This window comes from Sus scrofa, chromosome 6 (genome assembly GCF_054392235.1).
Source record: "Sus scrofa isolate SSC_HxYL_T2T_F1_AM1 chromosome 6, Sscrofa_HxYL_maternal_Yorkshire_Landrace_v2.0, whole genome shotgun sequence".
Classification (NCBI taxonomy): domain Eukaryota; kingdom Metazoa; phylum Chordata; class Mammalia; order Artiodactyla; family Suidae; genus Sus; species Sus scrofa.
Window position 1 is genome coordinate 88,111,253 of NC_139388.1, and position 18,618 is coordinate 88,129,870.

The following is an 18,618-nucleotide window of genomic DNA, read 5'->3' on the forward strand; positions in this document are numbered from 1 at the left end:
GCTCATGTTCCCAGCTGAGGATTGGGGTTCTGCTTATGACCAAGAATTCTGTCCATCTTTATACATCATATGACTAACTTTCATTACTGGAGAAACTTGGCAATTCATTTTATGTTAATCATATTTGAAGCTATAAAACTTCACTATTAGTTTGTCTATTTAGTTTTTTTCTACTCCACCTTCCATCCTGTTCCAGTGGATGGGAAGACCCGTGACAATGTATGTTAATTAAAAGTAACATTTTTATTTTTTTGCAAGAGTCAGAGGGGTTCTAGGCTCAGTATTGGGAATCCCTATTTGATTATAGGATTTCTCTTCTTTATTTTTTATTTTTTTTTTGTCTTGTTGTTGTTGTTGTTGCTATTTCTTGGGCCGCTCCCGTGGCATATGGAGGTTCCCAGGCTAGGGGTTGAGTCGGAGCTGTAGCCACCAGCCTACGCCAGAGCCACAGCAACGCGGGATCCGAGCCGCGTCTGCAACCTACACCACAGCTCATGGCAACGCCGGATCGTTAACCCACTGAGCAAGGGCAGGGACCGAACCCGCAACCTCATGGTTCCTAGTCGGATTTGTTAACCACTGCGCCACGACGGGAACTCCCTATTTTTTATTTTATTTTATTTTTTTTTAGGTTTTTTCTTCTTGCTTTAGGAAGAGAAGTAGAGTAGAATATTGAGAGTTGCTTTGCCTCAAAAAATATCCTTAGGAGTAGAGTAAAACATATAGAAGTATACTTGAATACTCTATGTTTTTGACAGTTTCAGTTGAATGGGAATGAGTTACAGGGAATTAAAGATAGTGGAGAGATCTGACTTGTTCCTTCATTCCACAGCTAGCTCCAATAACCGTGTTGATGACCATGCAGGATAAATACCCAAGTGAGAGGATCTCTCATGCCACATCACCAGGTGAGTAGTCAGTTTTCTGGATTAAATTCTGACCTTTGTTATTTTATTTATTTATTTATTTATTTTTAAAGAGGATCTGATCTTTTTAAATGAACTTTATTGCATTTTTGTAGTTGTACAATGATCATCACAAATGTGCAGAAGCCTTTTTTTTTTGGTCTTTTTAGGTCCGCACCTTGGCATATGGAGGTTCCTGGGCTAGGGGTCGAATTGGAGCCACAGCAACACCAGACCCAAGCCGAGTCTGTGACCTACACCACAGCTCATGGCAGTGCTGGATCCTTAACCCACTGAGTGAGGCCAGGGATCAAACCTGCGCCCTCATGGATGCTAGTCAAATTCAGTTCCACTGAGCCACAATGGAAACTCCCTTTGTTATAACAGACATTTCCTTTTTTTTTTTTTTTTTTTTTTTTTAGATGCTGTTTTTTTTTGTTTGTTTGTTTGTTTGTTTTTGCTATTTCTTTGGGCCGCTTCTGCGGCATATGGAGGTTCCCAGGCTAGGGGTCGAATCGGAGCTGTAGCCACCGGCCTACGCCAGAGCCACAGCAACGCGGGATCCGAGCCGCGTCTGCAACCTACACCACAGCTCATGGCAACGCCGGATCGTTAACCCGCTGAGTAAGGCCAGGGACCGAACCCGCAACCTCATGGTTCCTAGTCGGATTCGTTAACCACTGCGCCACGACGGGAACTCCGACATTTCCTTTAAAGAACATACTAAGCAACAAGCATTCACTGAAATGCTGGTACTCAGAGAACAAAAATGACATGATGCTACATTGAATAGCAAAATAGGTCTTTCTCAGAAGACCCTGAATAGTAAAATAGGTCTCTCTGAAAGAACAACTATTTATCTCTGGTCCTATATGGCTTCCAACAAGACATGTGATTGATTGGGAGTAGAGGACACATAAAGGATTGTAACAGAATGGCTTTGGAACATAGTTCCATTTGAAATCAGAAAAACACAGCATAAATTACTGTGTTGTATGTTGTCTTTGTAGTCCCGTGGGTGGGTCAGTCATCTGCTAGCCCACAAAGATTGGAATTCTTCTTGGATGCCAACGGTCTCACTTGTGTTGTCACTAGAGACTCAGGAATTTATCTCTAGAACAGATTTACAAAATTTTGAAATCTCAGTAGATAGCCTAAGTTGACATATGAAAAGTGTGTATATACTTCTAATATATATATATATTAAAACATAATACACATACTCAATAAACAATATTAAGTAGAGATGGTATATTCAGAAAGGAAGTAGCATTTTAGAAAAATAACTTGAATTCTGGGGCATTTATGAAGAAAGGGGTATATTTTAGTGAACTAATGGTATGTTTTCTTTAACTTTAAAAATCCCTCAGAGGTGCGTTATAGCAGACATTTGGTAGATATGTTACATTCTCCTAAGCATGTTCCCTTGCATATAATAAGCACTTTGAAAAGCATTTGAGGAGTTCCCATTGTGGCTTAGTGGAAATGAACCCAATTGATATCCTTGAGGATGCAGGTTTGATCTATGACCCTGCTCAGTGGGTTAAGGATCCAGCATTGCCATGAGCTGTGGTATAGGTCACAGACATGGCTTGGACCTGGTGTTGCTGTGGCTGTGGTGTAAGCCTGTAGCTGTAGCTAAGATTTGACCCCAGCCAGGGAGCTTCCATATGCTGCACCTGCGGTCCTAAACAAAAAAAATTGAAACAGTAAGCACTTCGGAAGGCAATTCAGGATTCATTCAGCAAGTATTTATTGAACATCATCTATGTGCCATGCACTATCTCGGAACTGAACTGGACAATTTCTTACGACAGTTATGTGTATAGTGCAAATTTTTGGAATAAAGCAATCCCTAACAAAGCCTGTTCTTTTCTCGTGGCTTTGTTTTCAGTAGTCTTTCATTTGATTAATAATAGTCGTAATATTTGATAAGAATGCTTCTGATAGGACATGGGATATAACACAAAAAAGTGTCAGCTTTCAAACCTGAATTTTTTTTTTTCTTGTCTTTTTAGGGTCATACTCACGGCATATGGAGGTTCCTAGGCTAGGGGTCAAATTGGAGCTGCAGCTGCTGGCCTACACCATAGCCACAGCAACACCAGATCCAAGCCATGTCTGTGAACTACACCACAGCTCATGGCAACGCTGGCTCCTTAACCTACTGAGCAAGGCCAAGGATCAAACCTGCATCCTCATGGATGCTAGTCAGATTCTTTTCCGCTGAGCCACGACGGAAACTTCACACTTGAATTTTGAAGTAATCCTAAGTCTATAACTATTCCAAAACATATTTTTACTATTTATTTATTGTCTTTTTGCCATTTCTTGGGCCGCTCCCGCAGCATATGGAGGTTCCCAGGCTAGGGGTCGAATCAGAGCTGTAGCCACCTGCCTACGCCAGCGCCACAGCAACACAGGATTGGAGCTGCATCTGCAGCTTATACCACAGCTCATGGCAACGCCGGATCCTTAACCCACTGAGCAAGGCCAGGTATGGAACCCGAAACCTCATGGTTCCTAATTGGATTCATTAACCACTGAGCTACGACAGGAACTCCTATTTTTACTTTTTAAAGCAGATTTCTCTTTCTCTCTTTTTTTTTTTTTTTTTTTTCCTTTTTTGGCTGACCCATGGCACATGGAGTTCTTGAGCCAGGGATTAAATCTGAGCCACAGTTGCAACCTAAGCGACAGCTGTGGCAACGCTAGATCTTTAACACGCTGTGCTGGGCTGGGGATCGATCCTGTGTCCCAGCGCTCCCAAGACACCAGCAATCTCATTGCACCACAGTGAGGACTACAACAAATATCTCTTTTAAAATTGTTTATGGAGTGAGTAAATAGAAAAGTAGCAGTAGTGAAGAATGGAAGATTAGTGGTAGAAACAGGGAGTGGTTTCCAGTAGGAGGCCAGGAACATAATAATAGAGGGCCACAATTGATTTTCACTATTTCAAAAGACCTGATAAGTTGTATACTGACTAGAGAGGTAGTGCCATTTAGAGTCACCAGAGGTCAAATTTCTTTGTTTATGGCTAGAATTATGTTAATTTAGTATCATAACACTGGCTAATCTTATGATGATCAGAACCTCTGATTTGGGGCTATGTTTTTTAATTAAAGATTGTTACAGATTACTGTTTGTATATAGATGCTTTCACAAGAAAGTCCACTGAGACTCAAAGAATAAAAGAAGTTCTGGGGGAAAGTGTGGTTGTCTTAAATAGAAAGCAGAAGTAAGGGTGGCAGAAAAAAAGAAAGAAGCAAAAGTAGAAGGCAGTAGGTTCAAAAGATGGGAGAAGCATTAAATTCAGAAGAAGGGAGGGAATAAGGTGATCTGTCTTTAAATATCATTTGCTTCCCACTAGATCATAGTCTATAGAACTGTGTTTTCTCAAGTCTGATACTTTAATGGATAAGTAGCTGACATTACCCTTTTGTTTGTATACATGGATCATCAGATAAAGTTTAGAAAAATTATAGTGGATTTTCAAAATTAATTTGAATTTAAATCTTTGCTAGTTTGTTAGTAAGTCAAGTATTTATTGAACACTTCCTACCTACCAGCCCTCAAATGGCAAGCTGATCAAGTCAAATAAATCTCATTAATCTTGTTTCATCTTAACTGCTTAGAAAATTTAGTAGCTTTTTGTGTATGTATGCCCTTGCTCCTCAAAACTCTTCAGATTAACTTATAAGACTCACCTTGATCTGGATTTACTCTGCCCACAAGGGTACCCTGATTCAGTCAAGCAATGGTTTCAGTATGGGACTAGATTGCTTCTTATCCTGCAGAGCATTTGGAAACATACAGGAGGGTATTTTCAGGTTTCACAGTGCTGGTGGGATGGAGTGAGGGCTGCTCACTGGCACTTAGTGAGTAGGGAGGGACTAGGGATGCTAAAGCATCCTGTAGTATATAGAAGTATATAGATGCACATTGAAGAATTGTTGTATCCAGAATGTCAAAAGCACTTGTTGAGAAACGTGTAAGAGGAGAGAATGTGGGTATTGGAATCAGAACAACCTGGGTTCAGACTTCCTTTATGGAACTATGGGTTAAGGATCCAGCATTGCCACTGCAGTGGCCTAGATTTGATCCCTGGCCTGGGAACTTCCACATGCTGTGGGTGTGGCCAAAACAAAAAAAATATTCTGGGTTCAAATCTCAGCCCTTATCCTCTGTAAAACAGGGATGATAAGTAGATAGATGAGATCATGTTTTGTAAAGTGCTGTGGCTTCTAGATATCCAAGAACAGAGCTGCTGTCAACTATTACTGTCTAATTACCCCTGGATTCTTGGTCTTATTTCTGTCCTTGAGCATTGTTACCTCTTATGCTATTTCCATTTAAAATTAATTCAGAGTAGCTGAAATAGGCACAGGAGAAAGAAAGGGGGTGGGGGTGCCTCTCTTCTCTCATCGGTTTAAATGATTTTTTTAAAAACACTCCTTGAGTTCCCATTGTAACACAGTGGAAACAAATCAGACTAGGAACCATGAAGTTTCAGGTTGGATCCTTGACCTTGCTCAGTGGGTTAAGGATCCAGTGTTCCCATGAGCTGTGGTGAGATGCGGTGTAGGTCGTAGACCTGGCTTAGATCTGGCGTTGCTGTAGCTGTGGCTGTGGCATAGGCCAGCAGCTGTAGCTCCGATTAGACCCCTAGCCTGGGAACCTCCATATGCTGCGGGGCAGCCCTAAAAGAAAAAACAAACAAACCAAAAAAACACTCCTGTGGGGTTATATGAGCTAGTTCACACTAAAGGTGGGAAATGCCGCTTGTTTCAGGTTCCAGTGTGATTCAGAAAGGCAGTTCCCTGGGGACTGAATGGCAGACCCCAGTGATCTCAGAGGCCTTTCGGAGCCGCTTCAGCCGCTGTTCAAGTGTAGCTGACAGTGGGGACACAGCCATTGGCACATCATGCTCAGACCTTGCAGAGGGTAAGTTTGGATTCATAATTTGATTACCAATGTGTTGATGTTTTCAAATTGTATTCCAAGTGTATTGTCATTTCCAAAATATTCATAAGTCATTCCATTCAGTCAAGGAGTCTACATGATTCTTCTTACTTTACACCTCTGGAGCTAGTTCATTCCTCTTGGCTTCTACTGTTTGTCCAGCCTGAAACAACTTTTGATAGGTTTCTTGGCCTCAGGTCTTTCCCTCTCTTGCCAGATTAATCCTTTCCTGCAAATCCTCAATTGTTTCTATTACTTGGAGGATAAAGGTTAGAGTCCTCAATTCTATGATCTGGCCCTATCCCATTTAAACATATTTCTTACTGTCACCAGGTCTGTCGTCTTAACCTTGCTATGAAAGCACAGAACCTTTGTTTGATACCTGAACTCTTTCCCTCTTTAATCTGGGCCCATTTGTGCTGTTCCCATCTCCTCCTGCCCATCCCAGATATGCTGATCTTATTTTTTATGATTTAATAAAGTATCTGACAAGACTTTTCCCATCCCTTTCTCCCATTACTGATCTTCCTTTTTGCAATTTTATATCTTTATTTTTTGCCACTTATTTTCACACTTAAATTAAGCAATAACTGTGTCAGACTATACTTTATAAAAGTATTTTTTTAAATTTAGGTGATGGGTTCCTAGGAGGGCAGAAAACCTAATGATAATAATTAATTACTATTTATCAAATACTTTATGATGGATACTGTGCTAAATTTTTTCAACTTTTTCATTTAATACCTTTAAGAACGCTATGAAATATTTTATTTCCATTCTACATATGAGAAGGCTGAATTCAAAGTGATTAAGTGAGTTGATTAAAGTCACAAAACTGCTTACCTTTGTACTTTATCAGATGGCACACTCACTAGGGTGGCTGTAATCAAAAGGATAACATGTTGGTGAGACTGTAGAGAAACTGGAAGCTTTATATTGCTGGTGGGAATGTAAAATGTCAGAGCTGCTTTGAAAAGGCGCTTCTTTAAAGGCATAGTTGCCTTTTCACTCAACAGATTTACTCCTGGGTATATATACCCAAGAGAAATGATGAAAACATATATTCACACAAAAACTTGGATACAAATGTTCATAGCAGTGTTACTCATAATAGCCTAAAAATGAAAACAACCCAGTGTCTATCAATTGACAAGTAGATTAGTAAAGTATGGTGTATCCATAAAATAGAATATAACTTATCAATAAAAAAGGAAATGAACATTAGGGAGTTCCTATTGTGGCTCAGTGGTAGCAAACCTGACTAGTATCCATGAGAATGCAGTTTCAATTCCTCGCCTTGCTCAGTGGGGTAAGGATACGGTGTTGCCGCGAGCTGTGGTATAGGTTGCAGATGTAGCTCAGATCTGGCATTGCTGTGGCTGTGGTGTAGGCTGATGGCTGCAGTTACTGTTGGACCCCTCCATATGCCATGGGTGCGGCCCTAAAAAGACAAAAGACAAAAAAAAAAAAAAAAAAAAATTTATGCTAAGTAAAAAAAGCCAGACACAAAAGACCATGTATTGTATGATTCCATTTATATGACATGCCCAGGATAGGCCAGCCTCTATAGAGACAGAAAGTAGATTTAGTGGTTGCCTAAGGCTAGGGAAATTAGAGCAAATGGAGCATGACTGCTGAAGAATAAAAAAGCTTTTTTTGAGGGTGATGAAAATGTTGTAAAATTGATCGTGGTGATTTACACTGTTCTATGAACATGATAAAAACCATTGAATTATTTCAAGTGGGTGAATTATATCTTGGTAAAGCTTTTAAAAATTAGAAATGTTTGGAAAAAATAAAAATGAAAAGAAAAATATATCTACTACTAATACTGATTCCTGGACATCTGGCTTTTTTTTTTTTTTTTTTTTTGTCTTTTTGCCATTTCTTGGGCCGCTCTCAAGGCATATGGAGGTTCCTAGGCTAGGGGTCGAATCAGAGCTGTAGCCACCGGCCTACGCCAGAGCCACAGCAACGCGGGATCTGAGCCGCGTCTGCAACCTACACCACAGCTCACAGCAACGCCGGATCTTTAACCCACTGAGCAAGGCCAGGGACCGAACCCACAACCTCATGGTTCCTAGTCGGATTCGTTAACCACTGCACCACGATGGGAACTCCCCTGGCATTTAATTTTATTAGTTTGATAGCTGTGTGCACATGGACACAATGTTCAGTAAATATTGAGTAGAATTGAATCATAAATTTTAAGGTAAACAGGACTTTAAAAATCACTTAATCCAGTTTTTTGTGGGTAACACAAATCCCTAGGGGGTTAAGTAACTTGCCTAATGTCACACAGCTAGTTTTGAGATTCAGGTCACCCATCTGTAGTGTTTTTTTGGGTTTTTTTGTTTGTTTGTTTTGTTTTTGTCTTTTTGCCATTTTCTTGGGCCGCTCTCGCGGCATATGGAGGTTCCCAGGCTAGGGGTCGAATCGGAGCTGTAGCCGCCGGTCTACACCAGAGCCACAACGTGGGATCCGAGCTGCGTCTGCAACCTACACCACATCTCACAGCAATGCCGAAACCTTAACCCACTGAGCAAGGCCAGGGATCGAACCCGCAACCCCATGGTTCCTAGTCGGATTCGTTAACCACTGAGCCACGACGGGAACTCCTGTAGTGTTCTTTCCATCACTTGCGTAATCAAATGTTACTGTCAATGGAGTTATGACTTGTTAAGATTTTATCTACATCTGCAATCATGGGATCTTTTCCATTTTGAGTAAATAATAGGCCTTTTTAAAAAATTTTTGTTTTTTTGGTTTTTTGCCTTTTCTGGGGCCACTCCCAGATGGAGGTTCCCAAGCTAGGGGTCGAATCGGAGCTGCAGCCGCTGGCCTACACCACAGCCATAGCAACATGGGATCCGGCTTTTATTTCTTTGTTTTTGTTTGCACCTGTGGCATGTGGAAGTTCCCGGGCCAGGGTTCTAACCTGTGCCACAGCGGCAACCCAAGCCTCTCCAGTGACAATGCCACATGCTTAGCTAACTGAGCCATGAGGGGACTTAACTAGAAGTTTTATTTATTTATTTATTTTTAAGGATCCAAAGTGTCTTTTCTGCCATGTTTTTGTTATATACCATGGTCTTTGTCTTGATCTTATTACAAACCCATGTGAGAAGATGATAACTGATCTATATGCATATAATTCTGGGAGAAGTTAGTGTCTGTCCTTACTAGCTGAGTGTGTTCTGTGTTGGTTGATGGAAAATGAAAAGAAACAGATTGGAGGTCTGCTCTTCTCCATGGTAGGTGCACTTAGTTTGGAAAAGACTACTTACTGGAAATAGTTGAAAAAGGAAGACATTTATATTCCTTGTTCCCGTTACTCAGTTTTCTGCCTGTTGGAGGCAACAGGTATGTTTCTTCATATTCCTGTCTTGTTTGCTTGCAGCCCACTGCCCCACGTTAGTTCTGTGACCTTGTAGTCTTCTTCAGAGTAGCACTTCAAAGTTGGAAGTATGTAGAAATGTGAATCTGCAGCAGGGCTAATCAGAGAATTGTCTCCTGAGACTAGGCAGGAGATAAAGGAAAGAAATCCAGTCTGAAGGACAAGTGAAAAATCATAGTTGTATACAAACAAGGGGGTAAAGAAAAGGCAAACTATAAAATAGAGGATTTCAGTGTTTACCGCTTGGGAGTGCTCACTGTGTTAGAATGAAACCTGAGAGTTACTAAGAATAACTTCACATATCCTGGCAGTCAGGTCTAGTGTGTGTGGGAGAGAACAGAATCCTGATTCAGATGCTATGCTCCCTGCCCTGGATACAAAGCAGCACTGTCCAGTCGCCTTATTCGGATAATTTAGATTCACGCTCACCTTTGCTGGGGAGCTTTTGGAGATCACAGAGGATTCTGGCAGCGCTTGGAAAAGACATTTTTATTCAATTGGATTGTAGCTTAGAGTTGCCCAGCTCTTAGAAGAATAGGACCCAATCCATTTCCCTTAAGTAAGTGGTTTTTTGTTTGTTTTTTTTTAAGTTCAGTTTTCAGCTTTGTTGACAGCAGGATTTTTTATGCAAATACAAGGGACAGAGTATAAATTAAAAGTGAAACCAGTGTTGCCTTTTGTTGGTTTGCCGTGTGAACACGTCTCACAGTTAGACTGCTGTGTTTTTCTTTGATACTCGTGATGACAGTGCCCTCTCTGCCTGGTCTCAGGACAAGCAAAGAATGTCTGGTGTAGCAGCCAAACTCAAGAAAGCTTGCTGCTTCAATTTTGACTCATGGAAGACTATTCTCTCCACAGATTTTTGCAGTTCAAGTAGCAGCCCTTCTTTCCAGCCCATCAAAAGCCACGTAACCATTCCAACAGCTCATGTGATGCCGTCTACTTTGGGGACCTCTCCTGCCACGCCAAATTCTCCTGCTGGACCCTCTCCCAAACTTCCTTTGTCAGGGTTGGCTGAAAGTGTGGGGATGACAAGAAATGGAGACCTTGGTGCAATGAAACGTTCTCCAGGCCTATCTAGAGATTTCATGTATCTTTGTGGGGCTGCTGGAGAAAATGGAGTTGAGCAGTCCTGGTTTCCAGCAGTGGGCCATGAAAGAGAAGAGGAGGTGAGGAAGTTTGATATTCCCAATATGGAGTCTACCCTCAATCAGTCGGCGATGATGGAAACACTTTATTCAGATCCCCACTACCGAGTCTACTTCCACAACCCAAGAACTGATACAAACAAGGAGTTATACAAAGTGTTGCCTGAGGCCAAGAAGGCACCAGGTAGTGGGGCAGTATGTGAGCGGAATGGACCACACCCTAGCAGCAGTGGGGTTCTCCCTTTGGGGCTTCAACCTGCTCCTGGGCTCTCCAAGCCTCTACCTTCTCAGGTGTGGCAGCCGAATCCTGATCCTTGGCATCCCCGTGAGCGATCTTGTGAACTCAGCACTTGTCGGCAGCAGCTGGAATTGATCCGTTTACAAATGGAGCAGATGCAGGTAGAGGCCCTTCTTTCCTTAGGTTTTGCAGTTTCTGTGCTGACCTTAGAACTGTATAGGTTTTGTCCTATTTTGACTCTAAAAAAAAATTTGTAAGAATGAGGGAAGACGTTTGTAGATAGGAAATTAAGTCTTGTGAATGTCATCAAATCTGTTGGTGGTCTAATTAAACACTAGATATGTTCTCCAAAGTAGAGGGTTACCAATACTGATTGTGTGTATAGATGCTTATGTACCAGTCACTAGATGATGACTACTTTAACATACAGAATCATATTTAATCCTTATAGAACTCTGATGAGGTAAATGTAGAAATTTACCAGGTTCTTAGAATAAGTAATCTGTCCAGGTTCACAGAGCTGGTAAGTGGCAGAGCTCTAGGGTTCAAAGACTATCTTTGAATCCCATGTTCTTTCCACTTTGTCACTTTTGTGTTTAGAAGAAAAAACAAAAAATCCTTGTGCTGCTTAAGAATGAGAAGAAAGAAGTAGGACACATTCTCCTTTACTGGTTGGTGAGGACATCTTAGCTTCTGGTTTGCTTCTGTTGCCAGATAATGAAAGATAACTGACCTTTTCTTAGAAACTAGAGCCCTTCTCAACAGGGAGTGTCCAGTTGGCAGAAAGTCTCCCTGGCAGGTTCTTTCCAGTCATGCATCAGAGCTAAAATTATTTCATAAACACTGGGCCTTCTCAGACTAAGCCAAAGTAAGCCTTGACTGCAGACCCAGCCGGGTACTGCTCAGGTGTTTTCAAGTACCTATAGGTTAAGATCAAATCCCTCTGGGCCTGCTTATCTTTCAGCTTCAGAATGGAGCCATCTGCCACCATCCTGCTGCTTTTGCTCCTTCATTGCCCACGTTAGATCCAGCACAGTGGATCAGCATCTTGAACAGTAATGAACACCTTCTAAAGGAAAAGGAGCTCCTTATTGACAAGTAAGGGGGTAAGGGGGGTCATAGGGCCAGCCTTTGTTCTCCCAGCCCCCTCTCAGGAGGTCTCCCAAGGGCAGCACATCCTCCTCTTTAGGCCCTTGCCTTGCCCTGCCTTTTGGTAAAGCTAGGTTGATAAGCAGCCTAGTCATGTATATGACTAATATGAGAAGCCAGTTTACATATCTCTGCAGGGGCTGTGGGCAGTGCCTAAAGGAAGCAGCTGGTTCTTTGCAGCTGATCTTTTTAAATTTTATTTTATTTTTTAATTGAAGTATAGTTGATTTATAATGTTGTGTTTGCAGCTGATCCTCTTTCATTTCCCCTCAGTCACTTTTCTGGTTTGTTCTTCCTTCAGTGAAACAGTACTGCCCAGAATCCAAGGTCTTTGCTTATAAAGTATGGATTGTGCCTATCTAAGGAAAGTAGGGACTCCTATTGCAAATGGGTTTGTGTCAGAACCCTGGGCCTCATTCTTTTCTGGCTCTTGCAGGCAGAGGAAACATATCTCTCAGCTGGAGCAGAAAGTGCGAGAGAGCGAACTACAAGTTCACAGTGCTCTTTTGGGTCGTCCTCCCCCCTTTGGGGATGTCTGCTTGCTGAGGCTACAGGTAAGCCTTGCCAGCCAGGATGATATTCTCCTTGTCATAACTCATTATCTTCCCTGTGCTTGGCACTGTTAGGTATCCAGGAGATAGAAAATGGATCAGGTGATGTAAGGTGCCCCTGCCCTTAAAGGGTAAACATACTAATTATAAAGCATCCCCTGTTGTGTACTTGGAGGGGCAGAAAAGGCTTGAGGGTAGAATCAAGCAGGTGCCTTGGTATCAGGACATATTTGGGAGAAAAGGAAAGAACAACAAGGTATATAGTAAGATCCCAGAGTCGAGTGATGCTCTGAGAAGTCTTAATCTACCAGCCCCGGCCAGATGGAGGGAGAAGCAGAGGTAATGTGGGATTTAGAGCCATTCCCATTTTTAGTCGTCTTTGTCTAGGAGCAACTGAAGGAAACCATGTTCCCACTTAGGTTAATATCTCTAAAAGAAGTTGACCAAGCTTCTTCTGCAGTTTGAGCTTTCGAGTGATGGGTATTAGACAGATTATGGTACTATACTGGCTTTGCTACTTAGTGGGCTTGTTAAGATAGTGTTCCACCCTGTAGAATCAGAATATTAAGAGTAAGAAGAGCTGTTAGATAAAATCTAGTTCAGTCCTCTAATTTACTGATGAAAAAAATCGAGGCCCAGGAAGGAGGAAGAATTTGGCTAAAGTCATATAGAGAATGAATAGAGGAGAACCAGACTTTGAGCCCAGGTCTTCTGATATATTGTTCTTTGTTCCTTTGTTATACTACAACTCCTCAAGTATTGCTTTAAGCCAGTGGTTCTGAAATTTGAGTGTGTATCAGAATTACCGGGAAGGCTTGTTAAAACACAGATTATTGAGACCCATTCCCAGAGTTTCCCCCTGATTCACTGGGCCTGGGAGTTGAGCTCAAGAATTTGCATTTCTAGGAGTTTCCGATGTAGCGCAGCAGAAATGGCTAGGAACCATGAGGTTGCGGATTCAATCCCTGGCCTTGCTCAGTGGGTTAAGGATCTGGTGTTGCTATGAGCTGTGGTGTAGGTCGCAGACGCAGCTTGGATCTGATTGTTGCTGTGGCTGTGGCGTATGCCGGCAGGTGTAGCTCCAATTGGACTCCTAGCCTGGGAACCTCCATATGCTGCAGGTGCAGCCCTAAAAAGCAAAAAAAAAAAAAACAAAAAAAACAAAAGAATTTGCATTTCTAGGAAGTTCTCTTGTGGAGCACTGGGTTAAGGATCTGATATTGTCACTGCAGCCTCTTGGGTTGCTGCCTTGGCAGAGGTACATTCCCTCACCCAGGAATTTTCATATGCTGTGGGTGCAGCCAGAAAACAAAACAAAATAAAACTTGCATGTCTAACAAATTCCCAGGTGGTGCTAAAGCTAGGACCACACTTTGAGAAGTGCTACTTGAAGAAATTCTTAGAGAAAGATGATATTTGACCACAAATAGGTATAAGTAAAGTACTGGGGATATGAGGGTAAGAAACAGTTATATATTGAGAATCTTTCTGCAGGAGTTGCAGCGAGAGAACACTTTCTTACGTGCACAGTTTGCACAGAAGACAGAAGCCTTGAGCAAAGAAAAGATCGAACTTGAAAAGAAACTCTCTGCTTCAGAGGTTGAAGTCCAGCTCATCAGAGAGTCACTCAAAGTGGCATTGCAGAAGCATTCAGAGGAGGGGAAGAAACAAGAAGAAAGGGTGAGCTAAGGAGCTTTCTGGTTCACAGAGGAGTAGGCAGTCAGTCTTCTGCCCAACACTAAATTGTTTCTGGCGCCTGTTGTAACTTAGAGGACCCAATTGGATAAAACATCCTACATCGACTTCTTACGCAGGACTGGTCTGTTAGAAATGGAACCCCTCCTTTCTTCTTTACACCCACAAAACAGGGAAAGAAAGAGAAAGCTGTATAATCTCTCACTGTCTCAGGTTGTGATTGACCACTGGCTGGCCTGGGTAGAAAAGCAGCCTGGGCAAGTCATACCAGATGGTACTGTTGCAAGATGTACCTATGGTACATCATTCAGCCTGGTTTCTCCTCACTCTACCTAAAACGTAGAGAAGAATCCCATATTTGCAACTATTTGGGGAAGTTTTTACATTTTGAGCAGTGCTCTTAGAATTGCCTCAGGGTGAGATTGGTTATCATAGAAAGAACTAAATCTGGGAGTTCCTGTTGTGTTGCATCGGAAACGAATCCAACTAATATCCATGAGGATGCAAGTTCGATCCCTGGCCTTGCTTAGTGGGTTAAGGATCCATCGTTGCCGTGAGCTGTGGTGTAGGTTGCAGACATGGCTTAGATCCTGCATTGCTGTGACTGTGGCGTAGGCCAGCAGCTGTAGCTCCAATTAGACCCTTAACCTGGGAATTTCCATGTGCCACAAGTGCGACCCTTGAAAAAAATGGAACTAAATCTTTTGGTTCTGTTCACAGGTTGCTCTAATGCAAATATTCCTGGGGGACAAGTTTAATAATAATGTTTAGTTCTGGACCACTTGCATCAAAGACAACTAAAGTCATACTGCTTCTTTTTTGTTCTCTTAAATTTTATTGAAGTATAGTTTTAGCATAGTGATTCAGTTATACATATGTATATTCTTTTCATGTTCTTTTCCATTGTGGTTTATCATAAGATATTGAATATAGTTCCTTGTGCTATATACAGTAGGACCTTGTGGTTTATCCATCCCATATATAATAGTTTGCCTCTGCTAACCCCAAACTCCTAGTTCTTCCCTCCTCTGTCCCCATCCCCTTTGACAAACACAAGTCTGTTCTTTGTATCTGTGAGTCTATTTCTATTTCATAGCTATGCTCATTTGTGTCATATTTTAGATTCCACATGTTCTGACTTCATTGATTTACATGTGCTGTCCAGCTTTCTTAACACCACTTAAAGCAGTGTTTCTTAAACTTTAATAAGCTTAAGAATCATTTAGAGGAGTAGTTTCCTGTTGGTCTGGTGGTTGAGGATTATCTTTCTTTCTGATTTACTTAATATGATAATCTCTAGGTCCATCCATGTTGCCACAAGTGGCATTATTCCATTCTTTTTTATGGCTGAGTGATATTTTATTGTATATACGTACTACATCATCTTTATTCATTCCTCTGTGGATGGACATTTAGGTTGTTTCCATGCCTTGGCCGTTGTAAGTAGTGCTGCTATGAACATGGGGTGCATGCTCCTTTTTTAATTGTAGTTTTATCCGGATATATGCCCAGGAGTGGGATTGATCATATGGCAACTCTATTTTCAGTTTTGAGGAACCTCCACACTGTTTTCCACCATGCTATTTACATTCCCACCAATAGGAATGTTCTCTTTTCTCCACACGTGCTCCGGCATTTATTATTTGTAGGCTTTTTTTTTTTTGGCTGCATTCACAGCATGTGAAAAGTTCCTACAGCTGCAGCCATGCCAGATCCTTAACGCACTCTGCCAGGCCCAGGATCAAATCTGCACCTCAGCAGCGTCCCAAGCTGCTGCAGAGACAATGCCAGGTCCTTAACCTGCTGCACCACAGCAGGAACTCTTCCTGTAGACTCCTTAATGATAGCCATCATTAAAGAATTAAATATGATGGTACTTTATAGTAGTTTTTATTTTCATTTATCTAATAATTAGTGATAAGCATCTTCTCATGTGCTTTATTGGCCATCTGTATATCTGTTTTGGAGAAATGTCTGTTTAGGTCATCTGCCTATTTTTCAATTGGGTTATTAATTTTTTTGTTACTGAGTTATATGAGCTGTTTGTATATTTTGGAAATTAAGCCCTTGTTGGTTGCATCATTTGCAAATACTTTCTCCCAGTAGATTGTCTTTTCATTTTGTTTGTTCCTTTGCTGTGCAAAAGCTTAGAAGTTTTTTTTTTTCTTTTTATGGCCGCACCTGTGACATATGAAAGTTCCTGGGCTAGGGGTCAAATCAGAGCTGCAGCTGGTGCCTGTGCCTGTGCCTCAGCCACAGCAACACTGGATACAAGCCACATCTGACCTATGCCTCAGCTTGCAGCAATGCCAGATCATTAACCTGCTGAGCCACTACAGGAGCTCCTATAAGTTTGATTAGGTCCCATTAAAAAAACCATTATTTTTGCTTTTATTTCTGTTGCCTTGGGAGACCTAAGAAAATGTTGGTAAGATTTATGTCAGAAAATGTTTTTGCCTTTGTTCTCTTCTATGAGTTTTATGGTGTAATGTCTTATATTTGCGTCTTTAAGCCATTTTGAGTTTATTTTTATGTATGGTATGAGGGTGTGTTCTAACTTCATTGATTTGCATGCAGCTGTCCAACTTTTTTTTTTTGTCTTTTTGCCTTTTCTAGGGCCACTCCCGAGGCATATGGAGGTTCCCAGGCTAGGGGTCGAATCAGAGCTGTAGCCACCTGCCTACGCCAGCGCCACAGCAACGCTGGATCCGAGCAGCGTCTGCAACCTACACCACAGCTCATGGCAACGCCGGATCCTCAGCCCACTGAGCAAGGCCAGGGATGGAACCCGAAACCTCATGGTTCCTAGTTGGATTCGTTAACCACTGAGCCACGACGGGAACTCCAGTTGTCCAACTTTCTTAACACCACTTCTTAAAGCAGTGCTTCTTAAACTTCAGTATGCTTAAGAATCATTCAGAGGAGTAGTTCCCTGCTGGCCTAGTGGTTGAAGATTCAGCATTATGACTGCTGTGGCTTGGGTCACTGCTATAGAATGGGTTTGATCCCTGTCCCAGGAACTTCTGCATGCCACGGGTGTGGCCAAAAAAAAAAAAGATCTTGGTAAATATGCAGATCTGGTTTGAGTAGTTCTCAGAGGGGAGGGGGCCTGAGATCCTGCATATCTTTCTTCCTTCCTCCCTCCGTCCCTCATTTCCTCCTTCTTTCCTCTCTCCCTCCCTTTCTTCCTGTGGTGTGTGGAAGTTCCCAGGCCAGGGATCAAACTTGTTGCTGCAGTTTCAGCCTGCACCATGGTTGCAGCAATGCCAGATCCTTAACGCACTGTACCACAAGGGAACTTCCAGATCCTGCATTTCTAGTAAACTCACAGGTGATGTTGGTGCCATTGGTATAGCACAGACTTAAAGCCTTGTTAAAAAGGAAACTTCTTCTCGAAATAATGCATGTATCTAAGTTAAACAACTAACATGTTATCAAATATCAACAATATCAAAACTTATCAAATCTTTTTATCAAATGTCAAAAATAAGTGGTTTTATGCCCAGTCCTACTTCACAGGGTTGTCTCTTCTCAACTCTTTTCTTTCTCCTGATGTATGTCTCTATATTTCTGAATAGTATTCTTTTATTGTGTTTTTTGCTAGTTTTGTTTCATGGATGTAACATCTCTCTGATTATGTTGATTATACGTTTGGGGATATCTGTGTCTGCTTATAGTGTTGTTTTTTGTTTGCTTTGAATTTTTTTATTTTGTTTTAGTATCTTTCATATTAGAGGCTTGGTGATCCTTGAACAAATGAGTGCTCCTATTTAAGAATGTAGTATTTTAGGAGTTACCTTGTGGCACAGTGAATTAAGGATCCAGCACTGTTACTGCAGTAGTTGACGCTGCTGTGGCATGAGTGTGATCTCTAGCCCAGGAAGTCCACATGCTGTAGGCATGCCCCCTCCACCAAAAAAAAAAAAAAAGTGTAGTATTTGTTATTTATTTATTTAGTTTTTTAAGGCCACACATGCAGCACATGGAAGTTCCCAGGCTAGGGACGGAATTGGAGCTATAGCTGCAGGCCTATACCACAGCCATGTAGGATCTCAGCCACATCTGCAACCTACACCACAGCTCATGGCCACACCGGATACTTAAGCCACTTCAGCGAGGCCAGGGATCAACCCCACATCCTCAGGATAATCGAGTTTGTTACTACTGAGCCACAACAGGGACTCCAAGAGTGTAGTATTTTAAAGCTGCACAAAAGCTCTGGGTTCATGGTGGTTGCCTGGTAGGTTTCCCTGTAGGATAATCAGACTTCAGCGGCCCTCTTTACCTGGGAACCCTCAAGTGTCGGTTTCTGAATGTCTTATTTTACTCTCTCTAGAAAAAGTCTTCAGGCTGCTGCCTGGTGGGGAGACTGGGGACAGGAATGTTTTTGGCCTTTGGGTTCTCAGTACTGATAAGGAGATTAGGTTTAGAGTCTCACAGTTCTATACATAGATTTTTACTTATACTTATTTTTAACCCCTTGCTTCTCTCTCTCCCTCGCTCTCCCTCTCTTTCTCTCGACTCATATCCTAGAGCCTTACATTTTCCCTGCTTTCTTTTACTTCCTCCA

General features: G+C 41.8%; 1 protein-coding gene across 11 annotated transcripts in view; it reads left to right on the forward strand.

Moving 5' to 3' along the window:
• CEP85 (centrosomal protein 85) overlaps positions 1–18,618 on the forward strand; it is a 35,373-nt gene that overhangs the window by 5,967 nt on the left and 10,788 nt on the right. For 3 of the 11 annotated variants that reach the window (XR_014807335.1, XM_084963425.1, XM_021095615.2), the window contains exons 2-7: positions 833–908; positions 5,700–5,852; positions 10,126–10,814; positions 11,618–11,751; positions 12,239–12,356; positions 13,848–14,033. Coding sequence is in view for 7 of the 11 variants with exons in the window: in XM_084963425.1 (XP_084819551.1) it covers positions 854–908; positions 5,700–5,852; positions 10,126–10,814; positions 11,618–11,751; positions 12,239–12,356; positions 13,848–14,033 (1,335 nt within the window). In the remaining 4 variants the exon portion in view is untranslated. Of the gene's footprint in view, positions 1–832; positions 909–5,699; positions 5,853–9,128; positions 9,234–9,613; positions 9,827–10,125; positions 10,815–11,617; positions 11,752–12,238; positions 12,357–13,847; positions 17,709–18,618 lie in introns of those variants that run through there. The other 8 variants (XM_084963426.1, XM_084963427.1, XR_014807339.1 and 5 more) reach the window with 7 other exon arrangements.